This window comes from Amblyomma mixtum, chromosome 1, assembly GCF_055824585.1.
Source record: "Amblyomma mixtum isolate Tamu chromosome 1, ASM5582458v1, whole genome shotgun sequence".
NCBI lineage: Eukaryota > Metazoa > Arthropoda > Arachnida > Ixodida > Ixodidae > Amblyomma > Amblyomma mixtum.
This window is the reverse complement of record NC_143012.1, coordinates 189188789-189206838: the sequence shown is the minus strand read 5'-3', so window position 1 is coordinate 189206838 and position 18050 is coordinate 189188789. Positions and strand designations below refer to the sequence as shown.

Genomic DNA, 18050 nt, shown 5'->3' with positions numbered 1-18050 from the left:
ACTGGTACGGCTACTACTGCCGCCGGCCGCAAACTTCTAATTGAATTCTGGCGCCTATCTGTAATAGCAAAAAAAGTTTACTTGCAGTTAACCACTTTAGCAGTTAACCCAATTCGTCGGTTTCTTTCTCTATTTTTTACGTCCGCCAACAAAGGTGTTATTATCCCGCAGAAGATTGTCGTTACCTCAAAAAGCCTTTTTTTTTTAAATGAATGGTGTGCTTCTATGAAACACCTAGAACACTTTTACGCTCCGTTTCAACCAAAAAGTACGTTTTTTGCAACATTTTTCAAAGCATAAGCGACATTATTGAGGAGTACAAAATGCGTGATCGGATATTTCGGACATGTACAAGTGGCGAAATGTTTGAACTCGAACAGAACAGAATAAGCCAACTAAAGAAAATTGTGAACTTAAAAACACGTTCGATCTGCAGTGTATTCAATCCTAAATGCTTTACTGAGGGGCTACAAGTAAAAATGTGCAATTTACCTCACTACAATGCTGATCTGATTTTAATTACGCTCAGCATTTTTTTCTTACTAATTCTTATTTTAGGTGGGGAAATTTTTTTCACAATCAACATCTCACGGACGGTGAAGGCTGTCCCGTAATGCCGCTCCACTGCGCAACACGGCGGCGGTGCTCATCATTGCTTTTTTTTTTTCTTTTTGAAGAAAGGAAATCGCGCAGTAATTGTAACCGCGCCAAAAGCGAAGGGAGGATGGTAAGAGTGAAAGAAAAAAGAGAGGTGCCGTAGAGAAGTGCTCTGAAATAATTTCGAACACCTGGGGATCTTTAAGCTGCACTGACATTGCACAGCACGCGGACAACTTTTGCGTTTCGCCTCCATTGAAACGCGGCCGCCGCGGACGGTTAGCGGTGGTTGAAAGAGGACGTATGTTTGGATCAACCCGTAATTGACCGATCCTTACGAGCACTAGATGGAGGTCCCTAGTTTGGGACTCCACTGGCGGTGCCGCCGCCCGGGCGCGCCCAACTAAGGCTTGTTGGGCCTGTAAGTCGGGGCAGCCGAGCAGGGACGCCTCCCAGTCCTCCCGGGTTGGGTTGGGCATGGGGCGAATGGCCGGATTGGAGGGGCAGGCCCACACCATGTAATAGGTATAAGAAGACACCACACTACAGTGCGGGCAGCTGACGTTAAAGGACGGGTCAAGATGTTTCGGTGCTGCCGGGCACAGCAATGTATTGGTAAGAAGGCGGAGAAGGAACCGTTCACCCGCCTTCTTGAGGTCTCTATATGGGCGGGGGTAAAGGCGATGACTGTCTTGATATTTATGTTTCTAGACAGCGCGAAAAAACCCGGGGACATGAGCAGAATACAAAGAGATGCGATCGTCTTTGCGTTCTTCCCATGTTCTGGTCTTCTACGCGCTGTCTACAAACATGGATTGTCAAATCGCACAAGCGTCAGCTTTAACCTATCTTGATAGTAGGTTGTAACATCTTTGAAAGCCGGATTAAAATCGGGTTCCTGATCGGGTGGGGAGGAGAAAACAGCCCGGTGAGAAAGCGAGCGGGCGGCTGCGTCTGCTGCCTCGTTTCCTGCCAAGCGCTGATGAGCAGGGGCCCTTATAAGGTATCCCGTATGCAATTTTAGTAGATTCGATAGGCTAGAAATGAAGTGGAGCCTTGTTCGACGTTACGACAGGTCCCTCGCGAGTCGGTGATGATATATTTTTAATCGAAATGTGAGGCCCGGAGAGCAATCGCGACCTCTTCTGCTTGTGTTGCACTGCGGGCTCTGAAGGTAAGATCGTCAACTGTGTTGCTGTTATGAACTACCGCGACCGTGTACCGTCTCCCGTGTTGAGGGCCAGAGGCATCCACGTAGTATACACCTGTTTTTTTTTCCATAATGTCGGGCTAGGGTTCCCGCTCGTGCTAGGCGCCGACCATTATGGTCTTCGTGTGACATGTTTCCTGGATGAGGCCATACGTGGAGGGCACGTCTCCAGAATATTCCGGGAGCTCCGGAATATTCCCTGGAGCTCCCGGAAAATATTCACCACCCCAAGAGCCGCTGTATCAAGTAGTGATGGGGAGGACAAGGTCACGTTTAATAATTTTACGAAGGATGACCTTAAAGATATCCTCCTCTTGTTTATGTAGCTGGAGATATGGAGCTGAATAGAGAATTCTACTGGTTACGAAGGCGTTTGCCACACCGCAAGGCATCCTTTCTTCGTAACCCCCTGCGTTTCTCAGAAACGCGGTGGACCATGCGGCCCACCTGGTGCCCCACCTTACGAAGGTCGGCAAATGCAGAGTCTGGCCGTCTGTGTTTGCGGATGCAGAGTCCGGGTACCCGTATCTCACCAGTTTCGCGTGTGGGACCACTCTCAAGAGAAAGAAAAATCTTAGTTCAGCACGTTAGTGAGGTGCAGAGGTACATAAATTCCGATTTTTCAGAAGAATATTAAAGACCGCAGCGGCGGGCGTAGCAGTCTAGTATCATCGCCGCTGTTTGCAGGCTGGTTTCAATGTCCATTGTGCTGCCCTGCGTGGCCCACAGAGTGGTGTCATCGGCGTACATGGCGTGATGCACGCCGGCGACACCACCCAACTGGGCCGGCAGATGCATCATGGCCAGATTGAAGAGCAGCGGGGAAAGTACCGCTCCTTCGGAGTTTCCCGGCGTGACGAGTAGGTAGGGACCATGCTCTCTATCGTGGATACGCTTGTAGGATTCGCAATCGATTAGAAATTGACATATGTATCGGAATGTGTTGAGGCCACAGTCTGTCTGGCTTAGGTTAGTGAGTGTGATCTCGTGTGTTACATTGTTAAATGCCCCTTTAAAATCTCAGGCGAGAACTACCCGTTCATTATGGGGGCATTCGAAGGGGTCAAGGACTTTCAGATAGAGTTGCAGGAGGACATCCTGTGGGGATATGTGTGGGCGGAATCCGAATGTGCTGCTCGCAACGACATGTTTGTGTTCAAGATATGCAGATAACCGATCCCGCACCATCGTCTCCATTAATTTGCCCACAGAGTAGGTGAGAGAGATGGGGCAGAGGTTATCTGTGTCAATTGGTTTGCCTCCTTTAGGAATAAAAGTGACCAGAGCCGTTTTCCAGTCGGTTGGCAGAGGAGTGTCCCCGCGCCAAATCGCATTGATGTATTCGAGGAGAGACTGGCACGCTAAGTCGGGCAGGTTCGTAAAAATCTTGACGCTGACCTTATCCCTTTCTGGCGCTATGCCTGCAATGCCTGCATAGGAGTACGCAGATGCATGGGGGTCTTGGGCTGTACAGTGATACGTCCGGAATCAAGCCCGTGTACAACGGCTCAGTGGACGGGCGCCTTAACCATTGAGTAGCCGAGAACGCTAACAACTAAGCCACTGCTCATTATCGCAATCTTCCATGTACACTGATTCAAATTATTTGGGAGCCCTCTAAGAAGACACCTTTTTTGAAGCGAAAAGCTTCACTACGCTAGTCAACACCGCGCTCGGCGTGAGCCGGCGTATGTCGGAGCAGGAGTGACGTCACGCACGGGGCAAGCTACTGCGCATGTGCGCCGCCGCTTCTCCTCCTAGCCACCGTTTGACCTTTCGCCGCAGCCGTGCGCAGTGCGCATTTGAAAGGAGGGGTATATAAGGCGCGCTTGCCTTTAGAAGAGGCGCACGCGGCCGCGCGCTATGCGTCATCGTTTGACGTTTACCGCAAGCGCGTGTTTATCGCGGATCACCGAAGCTTTTCGCTTCGAGATATCCAGGCATAACCTTAGCTAAGCCCCAGCCAATTCTTTTTCTATTTGTTAATTCACTAGCTTCTCTTACGGCGTGAGTTGCTCACAGCCTGAGTTGCTTTGGGATGTTAAACCCCAATAAACCAAACCTAACAGATCTGGGGCCTCCACAACTTTTCCTCTTAACTGCGCCTTACCTTTAATCGCTACAAGCGATTAATGTGAGGCGCAGTCAGCCAATTTTTATTCCACTCTCTGGCACATGCATGTTTGATTGAAAAACAGAGCTCGCAGACTCTACGTATCTGTTATGCGATTCCTGTACTGTACTTGCGATTAGAATTGGCACCCAAGAAAATTAACTCCCAGCTTTAAGGCCGAAAAAAAAATACACCGGATTTTCGATACGAAAGCGTGAGTACGGCACCTGCAATCGATAATGTTACACAATCCCACAGGACTACACCGAATTCGAATACACATACTGAACTGGAATTTCCTTTAAGTCCGAAAGGAATCCGCTTCTTACTACAGCTGTTCCGTCTGCTTGAGAAGAAAACCAAGAACGGCCGGCGCGTACGTCTTCGGAACTTGGGAGAGCACACAATGGAGTGCAGTGTCATTACGGGACATCATAAGTGGTGCTGCTAGTGTTCAACTTCAAAACGTTTCTCGGCTAAAAGGAAAAAAAATGGATGCAAATCACTGAGCGCAATTACAATTATAATAGCTTTGTAATGATATGCATTTTGTAGTTTTAACGCGATAACGTTAAGGGACACGTGTAGCAGAAAAGCCGGTGTCGTCGTTGGCGGCCCTGAGCGAAAAATCCCGGAAGCATTAATAACTAAAACCGCACAGGAAACTGGCCCAGTTCTGGAATCGAACCAGGACCTCCATAGAGCGTGACGACCACGCCAACCTCTCCGCCATGCAAGCTCGATGGTTTTGCAATGAACAAAGGTGCGTCTAGTGAATACGGTGTTGTCTTAGAAGGGTGTTTAGAGGCATGTACTGCGGCGTATATTAGTAATTATGAGCATGAAAATTACAGAAGTCGCAGTTAAGCGAGTAGCAAAGTACGTTTCCGCTACTTTTAGTCTCCGCTTGGCGCTACGTATCGCCATTAGGCGGCGCCCACTAAAACCTCCTCCTCGCAATCATGGCCTCTGAGATCATTCGCCGGCGCGTTTGTTGATCTCGGAGGCCCGTCGCAACGTACGCCCCTGCCCCAACAGATAGCGCGCGACGGCAGCGCCTCCCGCTCGTCTCGTTCGGGCGCACTGGGGCCGTGCGGGGACGCAGGAATCACGCGGTCAACGGCAAACAACCGAGCGACGATCCAAGGCGCGTTCACCACTTCACCACGAAGGTTGCGGCTTGCTGCCCGGTTGTTCGGCGCGGAAGCTATGCTGGCGTTAGTTGCATCGCGTTTTTCTAAGAGGCCTGCCTCCTAGAGACTCCGAGGGATTTGTCGAGCAGGCAATGCGTCGCGCCGAGCGGGCGATGGCGTTCTGCGGACTCCATGGGAGGCTGCGACACGCTGTTAAAGACGAAACTTAGGCGTCCTCTAACTTTTTCTTTGCATCAGCTCATAGTAGGGCCATTTTTTTTACCTACACTGGTTACACTAGTGTAGCTAGTGTATCATGATTTTATAATACACTTACTACAAGTGTCGTTAAAAAAATTGGCTCTAGTGAAATTTAATGCTCGATGCGCGGCAATTTTACTTTCTATTTTTGTTATTGTATTTGAATTAAACATTTATTCCAAGTAGTACATGTCCCAAACAGACGAAGAAGCGTTTTATATTGCTCACGACTACAGAAGCCGTTTTCGTATAATAACTGAAAGATTGGCACTTTTTGCGCGAAATGAGAGAATTGAAAAATATAAACAATATTCTGCGGCCAGTTTATTCTTGGCTAATACTAATGTGAAATGCTTATACGTTGGTCAAGACTGATTTTGAAAGGAAAGAAATGTCAGTTTTTAATCGTAGAGTTCTGCATTGGTCTGCAAAAATTCGAATGGCGCACATGATCGGAAAATGGTTTATCCAAATATTACCGAGAAAAAATACCGCCAGGCGCGAGTGCCATAAAGAGGCATAAAATTTTTTAAAAAGAAATCAGGGAGGGTCGAACGCAAGGCCTTGCGCATATGGAGTGGAGCGACCTGGTTTATACTAAAATGGGCTTAAACCTTTAATTTCACTTCTATTCAGAAATGACTTCGGGAGGAACACTGATATGGGCTCAAACTATTGAGACATCAGTACAAAAATAACTTTTTTTTTCAATGCGTTTCTTTTACGAAAACAAGGAAGCCATTGCGCGAGAGAAGCGCATTGAAGTACTTTGCCTGGAAGTGTGCACGGGCCCCTTGCAAGACCTTTTTGTGTAAACGATGGCACACTTAAATACCATGAGCTGTCTTGCGGTTTTTCCTTGTGCCCCTACTTTGGTTTTCCTCCTCTGCATGCCCACTGTAGTTTCTTGGCAAGATGTGCTGCTTAGCTTCTGGACCTGGTGTGGGAAAGCCTGCTTGCTACACGTTCACGTGGTTGTCCTTTCTGGGAAATGTATGCTTTTCTCAAGGAGCACCATTCTCTGTAGGCGGTCTGAAGGAGCATTCGAAGGAATGTCGACTTGAAAGAATTTTAATGTAATAAGTGGAATGGCGGAAAGTCCTTTTTTTTTCGGTGAACGGTGCGTGCGCCGAACAAATGTCCACCCAGTCACCAAAAGTTAGCCCTGAATTCTTTTACGGGATTCATGCTTGAAACGAGGTCGTAAAAGCGTGTGCAAAGCATGGTTAGACTGCCAATAACAGTGCAAGTCGCCAAAAGAGGTAGTTTATTAGGATCGTATCATCGTTAACGTGTGTAATTAGGTTTGTCTGCGTGGAAGCCTCTCAAGGATGAGTGTACAGTCTTGCAGAAAAGAGTAAAAAAAAAAGGAGTGCGCTCCTTAGTGCCCTCCCCTTTAAAAAGAGTGCGTAAGAGGACAGCTCACACTAATTTTATACCCATAAATGTGTATTCGTGTTCAGAGTGTCACGCTCCTTGCTGTTACAGAAAGCATTTTCCGCTGTACAGCAATAATAGTGAAGTGAATACACATTTCGAATGCCTTTTACAACGCACACTCATTTTGGTCGGAAGTGGCGACGACACTAGGCAGGTAAAAATTACGCGATTGATTTTATTACCGAGTGTAGGTGTTTAGAGACTGCCTTCTGCTCCGTAGTTCAAAAAGTCCACACTCTTTTGCAGCGTCGTTCGGGATATGCCGGGTTGAATAAGCTTTCCATAGTTACTAAAAAAGCTGCTTTGAATCCAGGTGCAGTTTTTCTCGAGGCTTTCACTGTGTTACTCATTATGTTTGCCTCTATGGCCATATATAATTACCTCCGTATCTTAGACGCCGAGCACTACGAACTCAGAATAATTTCTGGTCGCGCACTGGTTGCCTGGTTCATAAGACTTTTGTTGTTAAAACGTTTATTAAACATAAAATGATCAAAGTTAAGCTTAAAGGAAGGCGCCTGTATTTTTAATTAAGCATGCAGTCTTTGAACACTGCGGAAACCACAACCACAGCCATTCAACGACAAGATGCGCTGGGAGAGTACAGTTATGCTGGAGCAGTGCTCCATTCAAAATTAGGGACAAAGGCCAGCCTTCAAATTCGGAGCTATGCAGAAGGAGAAAATGGTAATGCGCAAACACGGAAACTTGTAAGCAGTGTATATACAGCTCATACTATTCAGAAAATTTCACTTAGTTCTTTTTTAGACTAATGGAAAGGCTATAGTTTTTATTTATAGTTACAGAAAAGTGAGCTCCTTTTCGATTTCGGCATCGGTGGCGAAGTCTCCGTTGTTAGTCCTGACATAGCCGTAGCTGTTGTTTTCTCTGTACTCGTCGTCGTAGGCCTCCAGGTCACTCCAGAAGCCTTCAAAGTCGACAGGTGGTGCGTGGCCTCCGTATTCTTCTGGAAGTATTTTTGCCGGAATCTCCTTGTGCAGATCCTCGTACTTTTCCCCGAAGAGACGAAACTGCGTTCACAACGACGAAACAGGATTGCAGGGAAAACAATTTGAAAAGCCTAACTGCAACAGCTCCTTGGAGCAAAATTTGTTATTTTTTTCCCTATATTTCAAGACGTGCCCAAATTGTCAGCATGTGTAGGAAATAGAACTGTGTGTCTTAAAAGGTCTACCATCATTCAGGATCGAACAGAGGACGTCCGCTTCTCCCAAAACTCTGTATAAGAACAAAGTGAAACGTCCTATGCAAGTACTCTCCTGCGCCCTTCTTGGTTAAGCCATGAAAGAACCAATATGGCTCATGTTCTGACTACCACTCACTCTATTCCTCTGGTGCCTCAATACATGCCGATGACTAATTGTTGTACCACCAAAAAATGAATTTGTCCAGCTTGTACACAGCTGCAGGTTACAGAGAAATTAGTCCGATATTTTGATCTTTAGTAATTAAAACTAACGTACACGAAACATTTACTATTACTTATGCTCGATTTCTGTCGGCATCACGACTGCGAACGAAGCAAGGTAGCAACGCCACCGCGGATTACAAAAGACGATAGAGGGCGTTAGTCCAGTCGCTGATTCGCGGTGGGCCCCACCTCACCTCACTTCCTTAAAAACGGAACGAATGTATAAATGAGCATTATTTAGACACTAGTTCATTCAGGAAACAAATGCCATGAAGCAGTAAAGTGAGAACTTCCGCACACAGTTTGTCATTGGAGAATTAGACTTGCGAACTGCACAAAACCAAGGATTATTTTTCTTTTGTCACTCTCCAGTTTATCACCCGTAGGCCGAGTTAGAGCTAGTGCGCACTCAGTACCTGCAGTACAAGCATCAAAGCATTACCAGAAGAGGCAGGCCAAAAGCGAAGGAAAAGGACTTCTTCATTCCGCAGCAAGACACGGGCGCTTTCTGCGATGCCGTCTCTAGCACGATATGAATTGCTAGAAATGAGTCGTTGAAAAGAACAAATTGACGAGGCGCCAATACACCCTCGAAGCTAGATAGGTAAAGAGCTTCTTCCGATATAAAGTGTTTGTGCCCTAAACTTCTGACGTACTAGAGGCGGAGTTTTTGAAGGAAGGCTTTTTTTGTATCACCACTTGGCTCAATGCGTAGCAGGCTGGGTGCGCGGGTACCTCGATGCTTGTTCCAAACGCTCACCTCAGAGTAAGGTAGTGTCTCCGCGTAAAGTTTTTTCAGAGTATTTCCTGGTGCACTGAGGAGATTGGGTACGTCAGCCGAAACAGCCGCTACTGCTGTGATTATGGGGGTATTATGTGAACGGACGCAACAGAACAGCTTCGTGTGGTGGCAGGACCATAGCACACACTCCCCAATGATAACGTAAGGGGAGCAAAAACTACAGGCGCATTCTGTTTGTTGCAGCTAAGCCGGTGTTGCCTTTGTTCCACAACACCCTAAAGTCTCTCAGCGCCGCTAACTACTCATTAAAATATCCGCGATTTGCTATGCTCTACAGGATGTTACTTGAAAGCATGAGAGGTTTCATTTGAGAAAGCGCTGCCAGTTTCAGGCAGTGATGCATCGCCTTGCTTCATCCTTCGGGCAAACCGTAACGTGAATGACGACTCAGGCGTGTGTAGTGGAGCAGAGCATGTAGAAGGCCAAGTGCGCCGCAAGCCGAGTGACGGGTTTCAGATAGAATAATTCTAGTCGGCTGTTTTTGAAGACGAAGCTCGTGTGCAATACCGCATGACTAATCAGAGGATAAACTGAAATTGAATACTCTGTGATTCATCAAAAGCTTGATTTGTTTAATTTTTTTTCATAATGAATATCAGTTTAAGAGACAAGCTTAGGCGTGTTTCGCATTACACGATTATGAGCAGCTCACCCTCTCCACCAGCTTCTTCTTTAGGAAAGGCCGGACGAGTGTGAAGAACATGTCGAAGCCTACGCTTTGCCTCACGTGGTGCATGGCCTTCACCCGCACTGGGATGCAGTCCTGGAAGGAAACAAAGCTCGGCTAGTTCCGCAAATCTGACGCTACACAGGTATGGCTCGGGAAGGCACTGAAACGTTAAACGAAATGGCGGGCGCTTAACCAAGAGCGCAGACGGAGACATCAATGAGGCGGAGACTCTAAGCGCCTTCGAGAGAATTGAGTGGAAATTTGTGGCATTCACAAAGAAGTAAAATATTCCATGTCAGCTGCTCGCGATTTATTCTGGTTATAGAGACCTGCCCTGGTTTATTACTCAAAGGTTGAGTGCTGCCATTGTGTTCAAAATGGTATTCATGGTTCGATGTAAATCAAAACCTACACAATTTTAAGAGTCAGTAAAATTTCGTACAAGGCCAATATGAACTGTTCTTTCAACTTTAAAATAGTGCGTATAAAAATGTCGGCACTAGAGTCAAACATGAGAAAAAAAACGCGCGCTCAGCAGAATTCTAAACTTTTCGGATGTGAATTAAATTACTTTTGTTAACAACTAAGGCTGTACAAAATGATAGCTTAACAAAGATTGCGCTTTAATTTTTGAAGGCAATCTTACTGCCATTCGCTATTGCCGTAGTCTAATCAAAAACAACAAAATTCGATAAAGTTGTATGGTTAAATTCTCCTACCGTCTATTAAGATTTGCATCCGACCGAGGGAGTAATTCTGATCTAAAGAGAAGCACTGATAGTTTTAGAGGGGTTCGGATGCTACAATATGTATTAGATGTCGATAAAAAGCATGCCTGCGAGTGCGCGCGTACGGCTAGCATGGGAGGTTCTGTTCCGGAAGCGTTTACAGATTCACTTCCTCCTAGAAACATCGCTCTCTGTGAATAGTTTAGAATGAGCATTGGGTTACATAATCTATAGGAAGGAATTGTATGCGTCGAAAGGAATGCGATACGTTTCTTGTTCTCTTGGGCTATCATTAAATAAAGCACTATAGTATGTAAGTTTTTGTTCTGAAATGCAACAAGATGTTCCTCTCTCTGTGGTGCACGTAGGCTTTCTTTTGCCTGTAGGTAAAGTTTTTAACCAGGCTGTTTGAAATAGAGTAGTTTTGATCTTATAACACACAGTCATTCAATAAGGAAATTGCAGCGCTCGCTAAAGCAATCTAAGGCGGAATCCATTAATTTTCTCGAGATTTTGACCACGAACGCTTTCTTTCCCTCACTGTTCCAGAAATTGTTGCTTCGGGTTTTTCAGTTCCCGCTGTTCGTTTCACTACCGGCACTCAAATGTGTGGACTTCATTTATATCAAAATGTCAATTAGCACTCCTGTCCCAGCTGGACGCGACTCTATTGGCTGCAAAATATAGTTCAGTCTTGTCGACTAGGCGCTATAGTGGAATATGGCTTTTGGGAGTTTAACATCCCAAAGCGACTCGGGCTATGAGGGACGCCATAGTGAAGGGCTCCGGAAATTTCGACCAGTTGGGTTCTTTAATGTGCACTGACATCACAGAGTACACGGGCCTCTAGAACTTCGCCTCGATCAAAATTTGACCGCCACGGCCGGGATCGAACCAGCGCCTTTGAGTCAGTAGCAGAGCGCCATAACCACTGAGCCGCCGCGGGGGGTCTACAGTGGGATGTACAGTCTTTGTCAGAAGTAATCAGGCTTCATTGTTTGCTTCTCATTCGTATAAAAGAGCCCTCTCGGCTTCCCTAAGGATCAAAAAGTTCTTTGAAGGTGAGAACAGGGGTTCTTCTTACCATACAGATATTTAGAGCTTGAGGGCTGACACAATAGGTTTTATAGGCGACTGAGAAGAAAAGCGTGCAGCCCTATTACTTTTGACAAAGAGTGTACTTTCTTTGTGCGGCGAAGAGAAAATAACTACTAAAAAACAGAGCTAGGAAAAAAAAAGCATTGATGAACAAATAAAATAGCAGAGATTCGCGGCCATAGATTGCAGTCAGTATCTAGGCTTGGCACGCGATATCGTAGATCACTGCTGAGTCGCCAGCAGCAGACCTTTCCATCGTATGAAGCGCTCTCACCAGATCGTGGAATGCCGGCCGGGGAGCACGGAAAAATTGCTTTTCCTTTCATTAGTATGCATATATTCTCCTATAACACTGAGGTAAACGATGTCAGGGTAACATTTGAGAGCAATCAAAAAGGGTGTGCTCTGTTCGGTTTTTTCTATTCACTAAAACAGAACTTTTTGCGGGATCTCGACGCCTGTACTTACCTGTAAATATTCGAAGCCCCGCCTGACCAAGCCCACATTAACGGCGAGCATTTTGTCGGGTGTGAAGCCACCGTAGTCAAACAGGATAACCATGCCCAACGTTTGGGTCGTCGGATCCTTAGCCAAGTGTTCCATGCACAGCACGATGGCCCGGTGAACATCGACGTATGAAGATTCATCGACATTCCAAGAACCTGAGAAAAGGGAGAAAATTTGGCTGTTTCGAATGAAGTCTACGCCTCAATTCGTAGGTGCCAAATATTTGTTGTGTATTCAGAGATCTTTACTCTATCACCTGCACTTCCTTAAAATTATTCGTGATTTTAGGATTCATTATGCGCTTGAGGCAGATCTGGACCCGCTGCTCAAGTACATGACTCAGCTTATAAAGTTTTTTTGAAAAATAGCTACGAATTGGTGGGTGCGAAAAGAGCTGACTGCTCTCTAGACAGGATGCCAGCATGAGCTTCTCGTGCACAGTTGCGATGACTCTGATTGAAATGGCAGTCTTGCCCCTCAGGTGTCTGTATATTTCCGTGTGGCACCTGGATGGGTCAACGGCCTGTTCTTCAACAGTGTGAAATAATTACTTGCTGTACCGGCTCGAGTCATATTGCAAACCTCTCTTTAGTAGGCAGTATGCGCTTTAGAATATAACAATTTCTCTCTGAATGCTACATCAAGCACTGAGCGTAATAACTAAAACAGCTTGAATTCTAAACACAACCCAGTGTTTAACGGAGACATCAGAGATGGCATTGAAAAAAAAGATGCATTCTTTTAGCAGGCTTTCTCGCCAGTCTTTTCGAACATGCCATGAGTGTTCTTTTTGGAAACCTTCTCGAGGCCAGCAACCACTACATATAATTATACCTCGGGTATTTACTCAGCACGAATATTTTTTGCTATGCACCGTGGTCTTCAGAGTGGGTGCCGCAACTCAGGTGACACGTAGAGCTAAAGACACGCGTACTTTTTGATTAACCATTAAATGACATAATAGGTAGCACTGTTGCGGAAGACGTTCTCGCCTGGTGCACCCGCGGACCAGTATACGTATACATCCGCGTCATGCGGGAAGTGCACCTTGGCTGCACATGTCACAAGATAGGCGTATCTTGTCTGAAACTTTCTTTTTACTGCAGAATTTCTTTTACCGTTGCGTACAAATTCTAGCGCACTTAAGACCACAGTATGAGACGGCAATGTCTCACTTTTTGTTTTGTTTCCGGGATTTTGACACGATAAAGCTGGCCACTAGGTTGCCACGCTTTTACTAAGTGGAAACCACGAAGCCTTCTGCCTATATAAAAACGATGTGGATATGTGCTGGAACAATTCTCTGCAATATTATGGCAGGTTGCTTCGGAATCATAACCCACCGGCTTTCAAGAGGAAGATACGGCGTCCATGAACGTCCTTTTCTTGCATCACCATCATGAGTTTGCGCGTGGCCGGAGACACTTTGGAGGGCAGAAAGTCCCGAAAGATCGGACCGCTGGTGTTCCGGATCTTGTAGTAGTTTTTCACGGTGCGTAGGGCTGCTTCAACGTTGTATTTCCGCACGCGTAGAAAGCGCAGAAGAAATTGCGCATCCCTCCGGGAGTTGAGATCCTCCTCCTCTGCAGTAGACAACGGGTGAAAATTTTCCAGGTGTGTTCTTAGTAAAACTTCCGCTCTTCTACCCTAACCCTATGGTCTGTAATTTTTTTCCTGAAAGATTCGTCGCCTGGGAGCTCCGTGCGGCTTTCTGACCGCTTTTGCAGGCACGGACTGTGTACAGACCAATGTGATACCCAGGAAGTTATTAGCATTCACCTTTAACTGCGGCAAGAAGGTTCTGAAACAGTGCGCGCTTAGCAACTTAAAAAAAGAAAGTTCCCAGTTGGACATGACTCGCTTGTGGCCACACGTCAGAATAGGTTAAAATTCTTTAGCCAGTCGGTCTTAAACAGTTAGTGCTATAAAATTTAGCGTATTTCTAAGAAGGGTCTTTATAATAATGGACTCGGAAACGTTGCGCAACTTAGAGGAGGTGAATGAACGTATTGAGTTTTACTTACTGAGAGAGAGAGAGAGACTCTTTAATGAAAAGCAGAGAATTTAGCCGGCGTTTAAAAATCGCTGGCATGCTACTCTCAGCCGCAACATAAACCTCACTCAATAATAGCAATGGCAGGTTGGCTGCTGTTTGGCAGCAAATAACCGGTGAAGTGGCTTAGCTTCCCGCAAGAAGTTATTGTAGTGACAGCTTAAGTTGCTTCTGTGAGATAATGTTTCAAAAAGAAAAAGGAAATACAAGATTACCCTACCCTTCTCCGTGCTTCCTCTGGCACTTTGTAAAGCCGCCTGTCAGACGGCTTTACTCTCGTTCACTCATTTTTAGGCAGTCGAATTTCTACCTCACCTGATAAAAGCTGCAAAAGTTTTGCGAGGCATTCTTTTCTCCGCGCTGGAGTCTCTCCAAGCTGATCTTCGGCGATCTGTTGGAGCCTAACAGGGAGGGCATCCTCGGACGTATCGAGCACGTCATCCGCTGACTTCTTTATGTACACACCAGTCATCTCGGATAGCAATGCCAACGAAAGCAGCAGAGTCGACTTCGAGGGCACCGCACTGCCGAAGCGTCCCGCCACACTGTAAAGGATGCACACACTCTCAGCGGAGAAAGTGTGGGGCACCCCGGATGGCCGAGTTTCACTCTCCAAGCCGTTTGAGAACCGGTTGCTGTGACCGTCAAAGCCGGCGCCAGCCGATGCAGGTGCAACCGAACGCGCACGAAATGGTTCTGACTCCCTGAAAGATGGACACCGGTAAAACGTAATTGTCCTGCCTGTACATCGGTGGGCACACTCTCCTTGGCACAACGGTTAACGACGGGGATCAACTAACGCGTTGCCTTATGTTACGTCTGTTCATCGTCATTAAAGAATATTCTTTCAAACCAAACACAGTCGAGCGAAAATACTGTAAAAGCTGTCACTTAAAAACCCTGCCAGCTGTACGACTTCAATAATTTTATTAGAAAACAGACAGAAGGGGAACCTTTTTGCCAGGGCCGCTCACTGACCTTTTTTCTTTTATTTAGGCGTCTGTGCGGCCCTGCGTTTTCATTACGGCAAAGAGAAAAAGCGCCGAATATGCTCAGACATTAGCCGGACAAAACAGAAAAATTCGTAGGATAAATATATTTTTTTTAATATCGCATATTTGGCTCAGATAAGCAACGTCCGAGGCTTGACAGCGCGTCATTTTCGAAACGTTTAGCGTTCTGTGCAGAGGACCGCGACGGGGAATAACAGGAGTGACACTCGCGCCACTCATTTAATACCGTCCCCCCCCCCACCCCCCCTCTTGTCCCATTTCACCCACAACTCTGAACAATTCAGTTTTGTATTTCTGTTACATGTCAAAACTCTTCTATTTAATTTCTTTTTTCAATACTTTTTTTTCCTCCGACTGCAGCCAGTTCTCGCGCTGGTCGGTTGTATGGGAGCTGCGCAGTTGTGCCAGATGATCTTTTTGTAGTCATGACAAAGGACGAAATGCACGATAAATGCAATTGTAAACAACAACATCATTTTTAACCCATATACGCTTGGCGTCATAAAGAAAGATTTTTCTTGCGTAGTCTGTTATAGCGCCGCTGCAGCGGTATTTCTGTGGAGGCGAAACACTAGAGGCCTCTATTCTCTGCGATGTCAGTGCACGCTGAAAAGACCACCCGGTGGTCGAAATTAACCGGAACCTTCCATTAGTACGCCCCTAATAGTCTGAGCAGCTTTGGGACATTAAGCCTCGATAACCGAAACCAGAAATAGCGGAGCACTTCTTGTTTGCTCTGTCACTTTCGTCATATGACTTGCTGTGTGTAGGTATGTTTGCCGTTCCCATTCCGTCCTGTGACCTTACAATCTCATACACCTCTTGATTGATGATGACTACACGTGTACAATTTGTTCTGCAGTTCTGCATTAACCCGTCAGGTGGGCTCGGGTGAAAGCACAGTGTACTAATCTGTTCTTCACAATGCATACCCTTTCCGTCACCGTCGACCTGGTCTTTGCCGCTTTGCTGGCTGTTTCCCCTGGATCTGCAGACTGGACCGGTCTTCCAAGCGACATTGCCACCATCACCTGCTCATCCAAGTTCAATGAAAATGTAACAAATCATGTGCAGTTGTAGGAACGTTTTGTTTATTAGTTACCACCCCTTAAGTAATACCCCAGGCATGGGGCTTTAAGGAAATAAAATGATGGTTTGGTTTGGTTTGGTTTGGTTTGGTTTATGGGGTTTAACGTCCCAAAGCGACTAAGGCTATGAGAGACGCCGTAGTGGAGGGCTCCGGAAATTTCGACCACCTGGGGTTCTTTACCGTGCACTGACATCGCACAGTACACGGGCCTCTAGAATTTCCCCTCCAAAGAAATTCAACCGCCGCGGCCGGGATCGAACCCGCATCTTTCGGGTCAGCAGCCGAGCGCCGTAACCACTGAGCCACCGCGGCGGCGGACATGAGTTCGACTAAGAGCTCCCTCTGGAAAAAAATTGCTGGTATGAATATGAAGCAGAACCTGAAGAATCAGTTGTATCTCAAGGCTGTGAACACAGCAAGGACGCTGACAGGAAGAAAAATTATTATTTTTTATTTCCAGGTTTATTCTCATCATATATTAATATTCATCGTGTCTCGGGTATTGACCTGATCAACCATATCACTCTACACAAACCGGGTGTTTTGTTTTTAATCTCTGCATATTTTTCTTTAAAAAGTAGTGGAAGATTTGACAGTACGGTCTGTGCAAGTTTACTGAGTGGCATTGCGATCCTTATGTCTCTGGTTGTCTTAACCGAAAACACCGTTACTCAACTATTATTGACTAATTATCTTTCTGATCTTTGGTTTTATGGCACAAAATTATAGAGCGGGATCAGAAGCACTCACTATCGTAGGCGGTCCAAGTTCTTTAGTTTCTAAATCGATATTGTGATTCGACAAACATCAAGGGCTTAGCCCGAAGAGGGCGGAATCAGACGGTTACGAGGCAGAAGAGTGATATTTGCCACAATGACCGGGCGTGCCGGCTCTCATTTCCCGCACTGAGATTGCAAGCTCCCAGCAGCTGCGCCGGTCTGCTCCCGTATGTCGGCAGTTGCTGCAGTGTTATGATTAATGGTCGCCTGTTATTTTTTTAAACAAAAATAAATAGAACCACCCATCACCCTTCGAGCACATTTGCCATCGATTGCAGGCGCGAACTGAGAACACAGGTTAAGCGGACTCATACTGGCGCGTAGCGGAGGTCGCGCGACAGATATAAATCGCTTTTTTGCGCTCCCTCCCCGCTTTAGTAGTGCATCAGAAACCATAAATAACTGACCGAAATCGGTCGCGCGACGTTGGCGACTCGCCAGTGCGAACTCGCCTTAAAGTTGCCTTCGTTGATTTTCGAGCCGAACGCTTCTTGCAAACTGATCTCGGCAGACCCGTAGCAATCACTGCCTTCAGAATTTTCCGTGCATTCAAGACGCCCGCACAGTATCTTCATTCTAGAAAATGTGTAAAAAGCAGGATAGCAGTGGAATCAGCTGTTTTTCTTTCTGGCTGCCATGTTCAAGATAGGTGAATATGAGGGTGGATGGATAAGGCTGAATCTTTTCAATCGGATGGCAGCTCACGGGCCGGGGCCCAACTACTAGCCGCCGCAACATTGCTGCTGATTTGTTGATTCCGCGGTGAGCGTCATGTGTCGTCATTTTGACGTCGCGCTCTAAAACTTGAGAGGGATATTTAGAGCGACTCGTAATTTGGCCGCCGATGAACCACCGCAGACTAGTGACCCGGACGAGGTATGACGCGGATGCCAGAGGTCTCCTGGACTTTAAGCAGCCCGGCCAGGGTTGAAAACATATTTTATTTCTATCTACTTCTTAAATAAAGTTTGTGTCTCCACGTCCCCCTTGCGGTTCAGCATCACCGACACCGCGACCGCGATGACGGTCGCGATCACCGCTTGCGATGCAGGCAAGTGCCCAGAACAGGGGGGACGTGACGAATCGCGACTTCCCACTGCTTCCTTTTGCTGCATCCATAGCTT

General features: G+C 46.4%; 1 protein-coding gene across 1 annotated transcript; it reads right to left on the bottom strand.

Moving 5' to 3' along the window:
- Positions 1-7023: 7023 nt before the first annotated feature.
- On the bottom strand, positions 7024-14609 carry LOC149370284 (clavesin-1-like). The gene is made up of 5 exons (XM_089582940.1): positions 14360-14609; positions 13335-13574; positions 11953-12146; positions 9641-9751; positions 7024-7785 (listed from the first exon to the last, which is right to left on the bottom strand). The coding sequence occupies exons 1-5, from the start codon at positions 14514-14516 to the stop codon at positions 7555-7557; spliced, it is 933 nt and encodes a 310-aa protein (XP_089439066.1). The 5' UTR covers positions 14517-14609; the 3' UTR covers positions 7024-7554.
- Positions 14610-18050: the final 3441 nt, after the last annotated feature.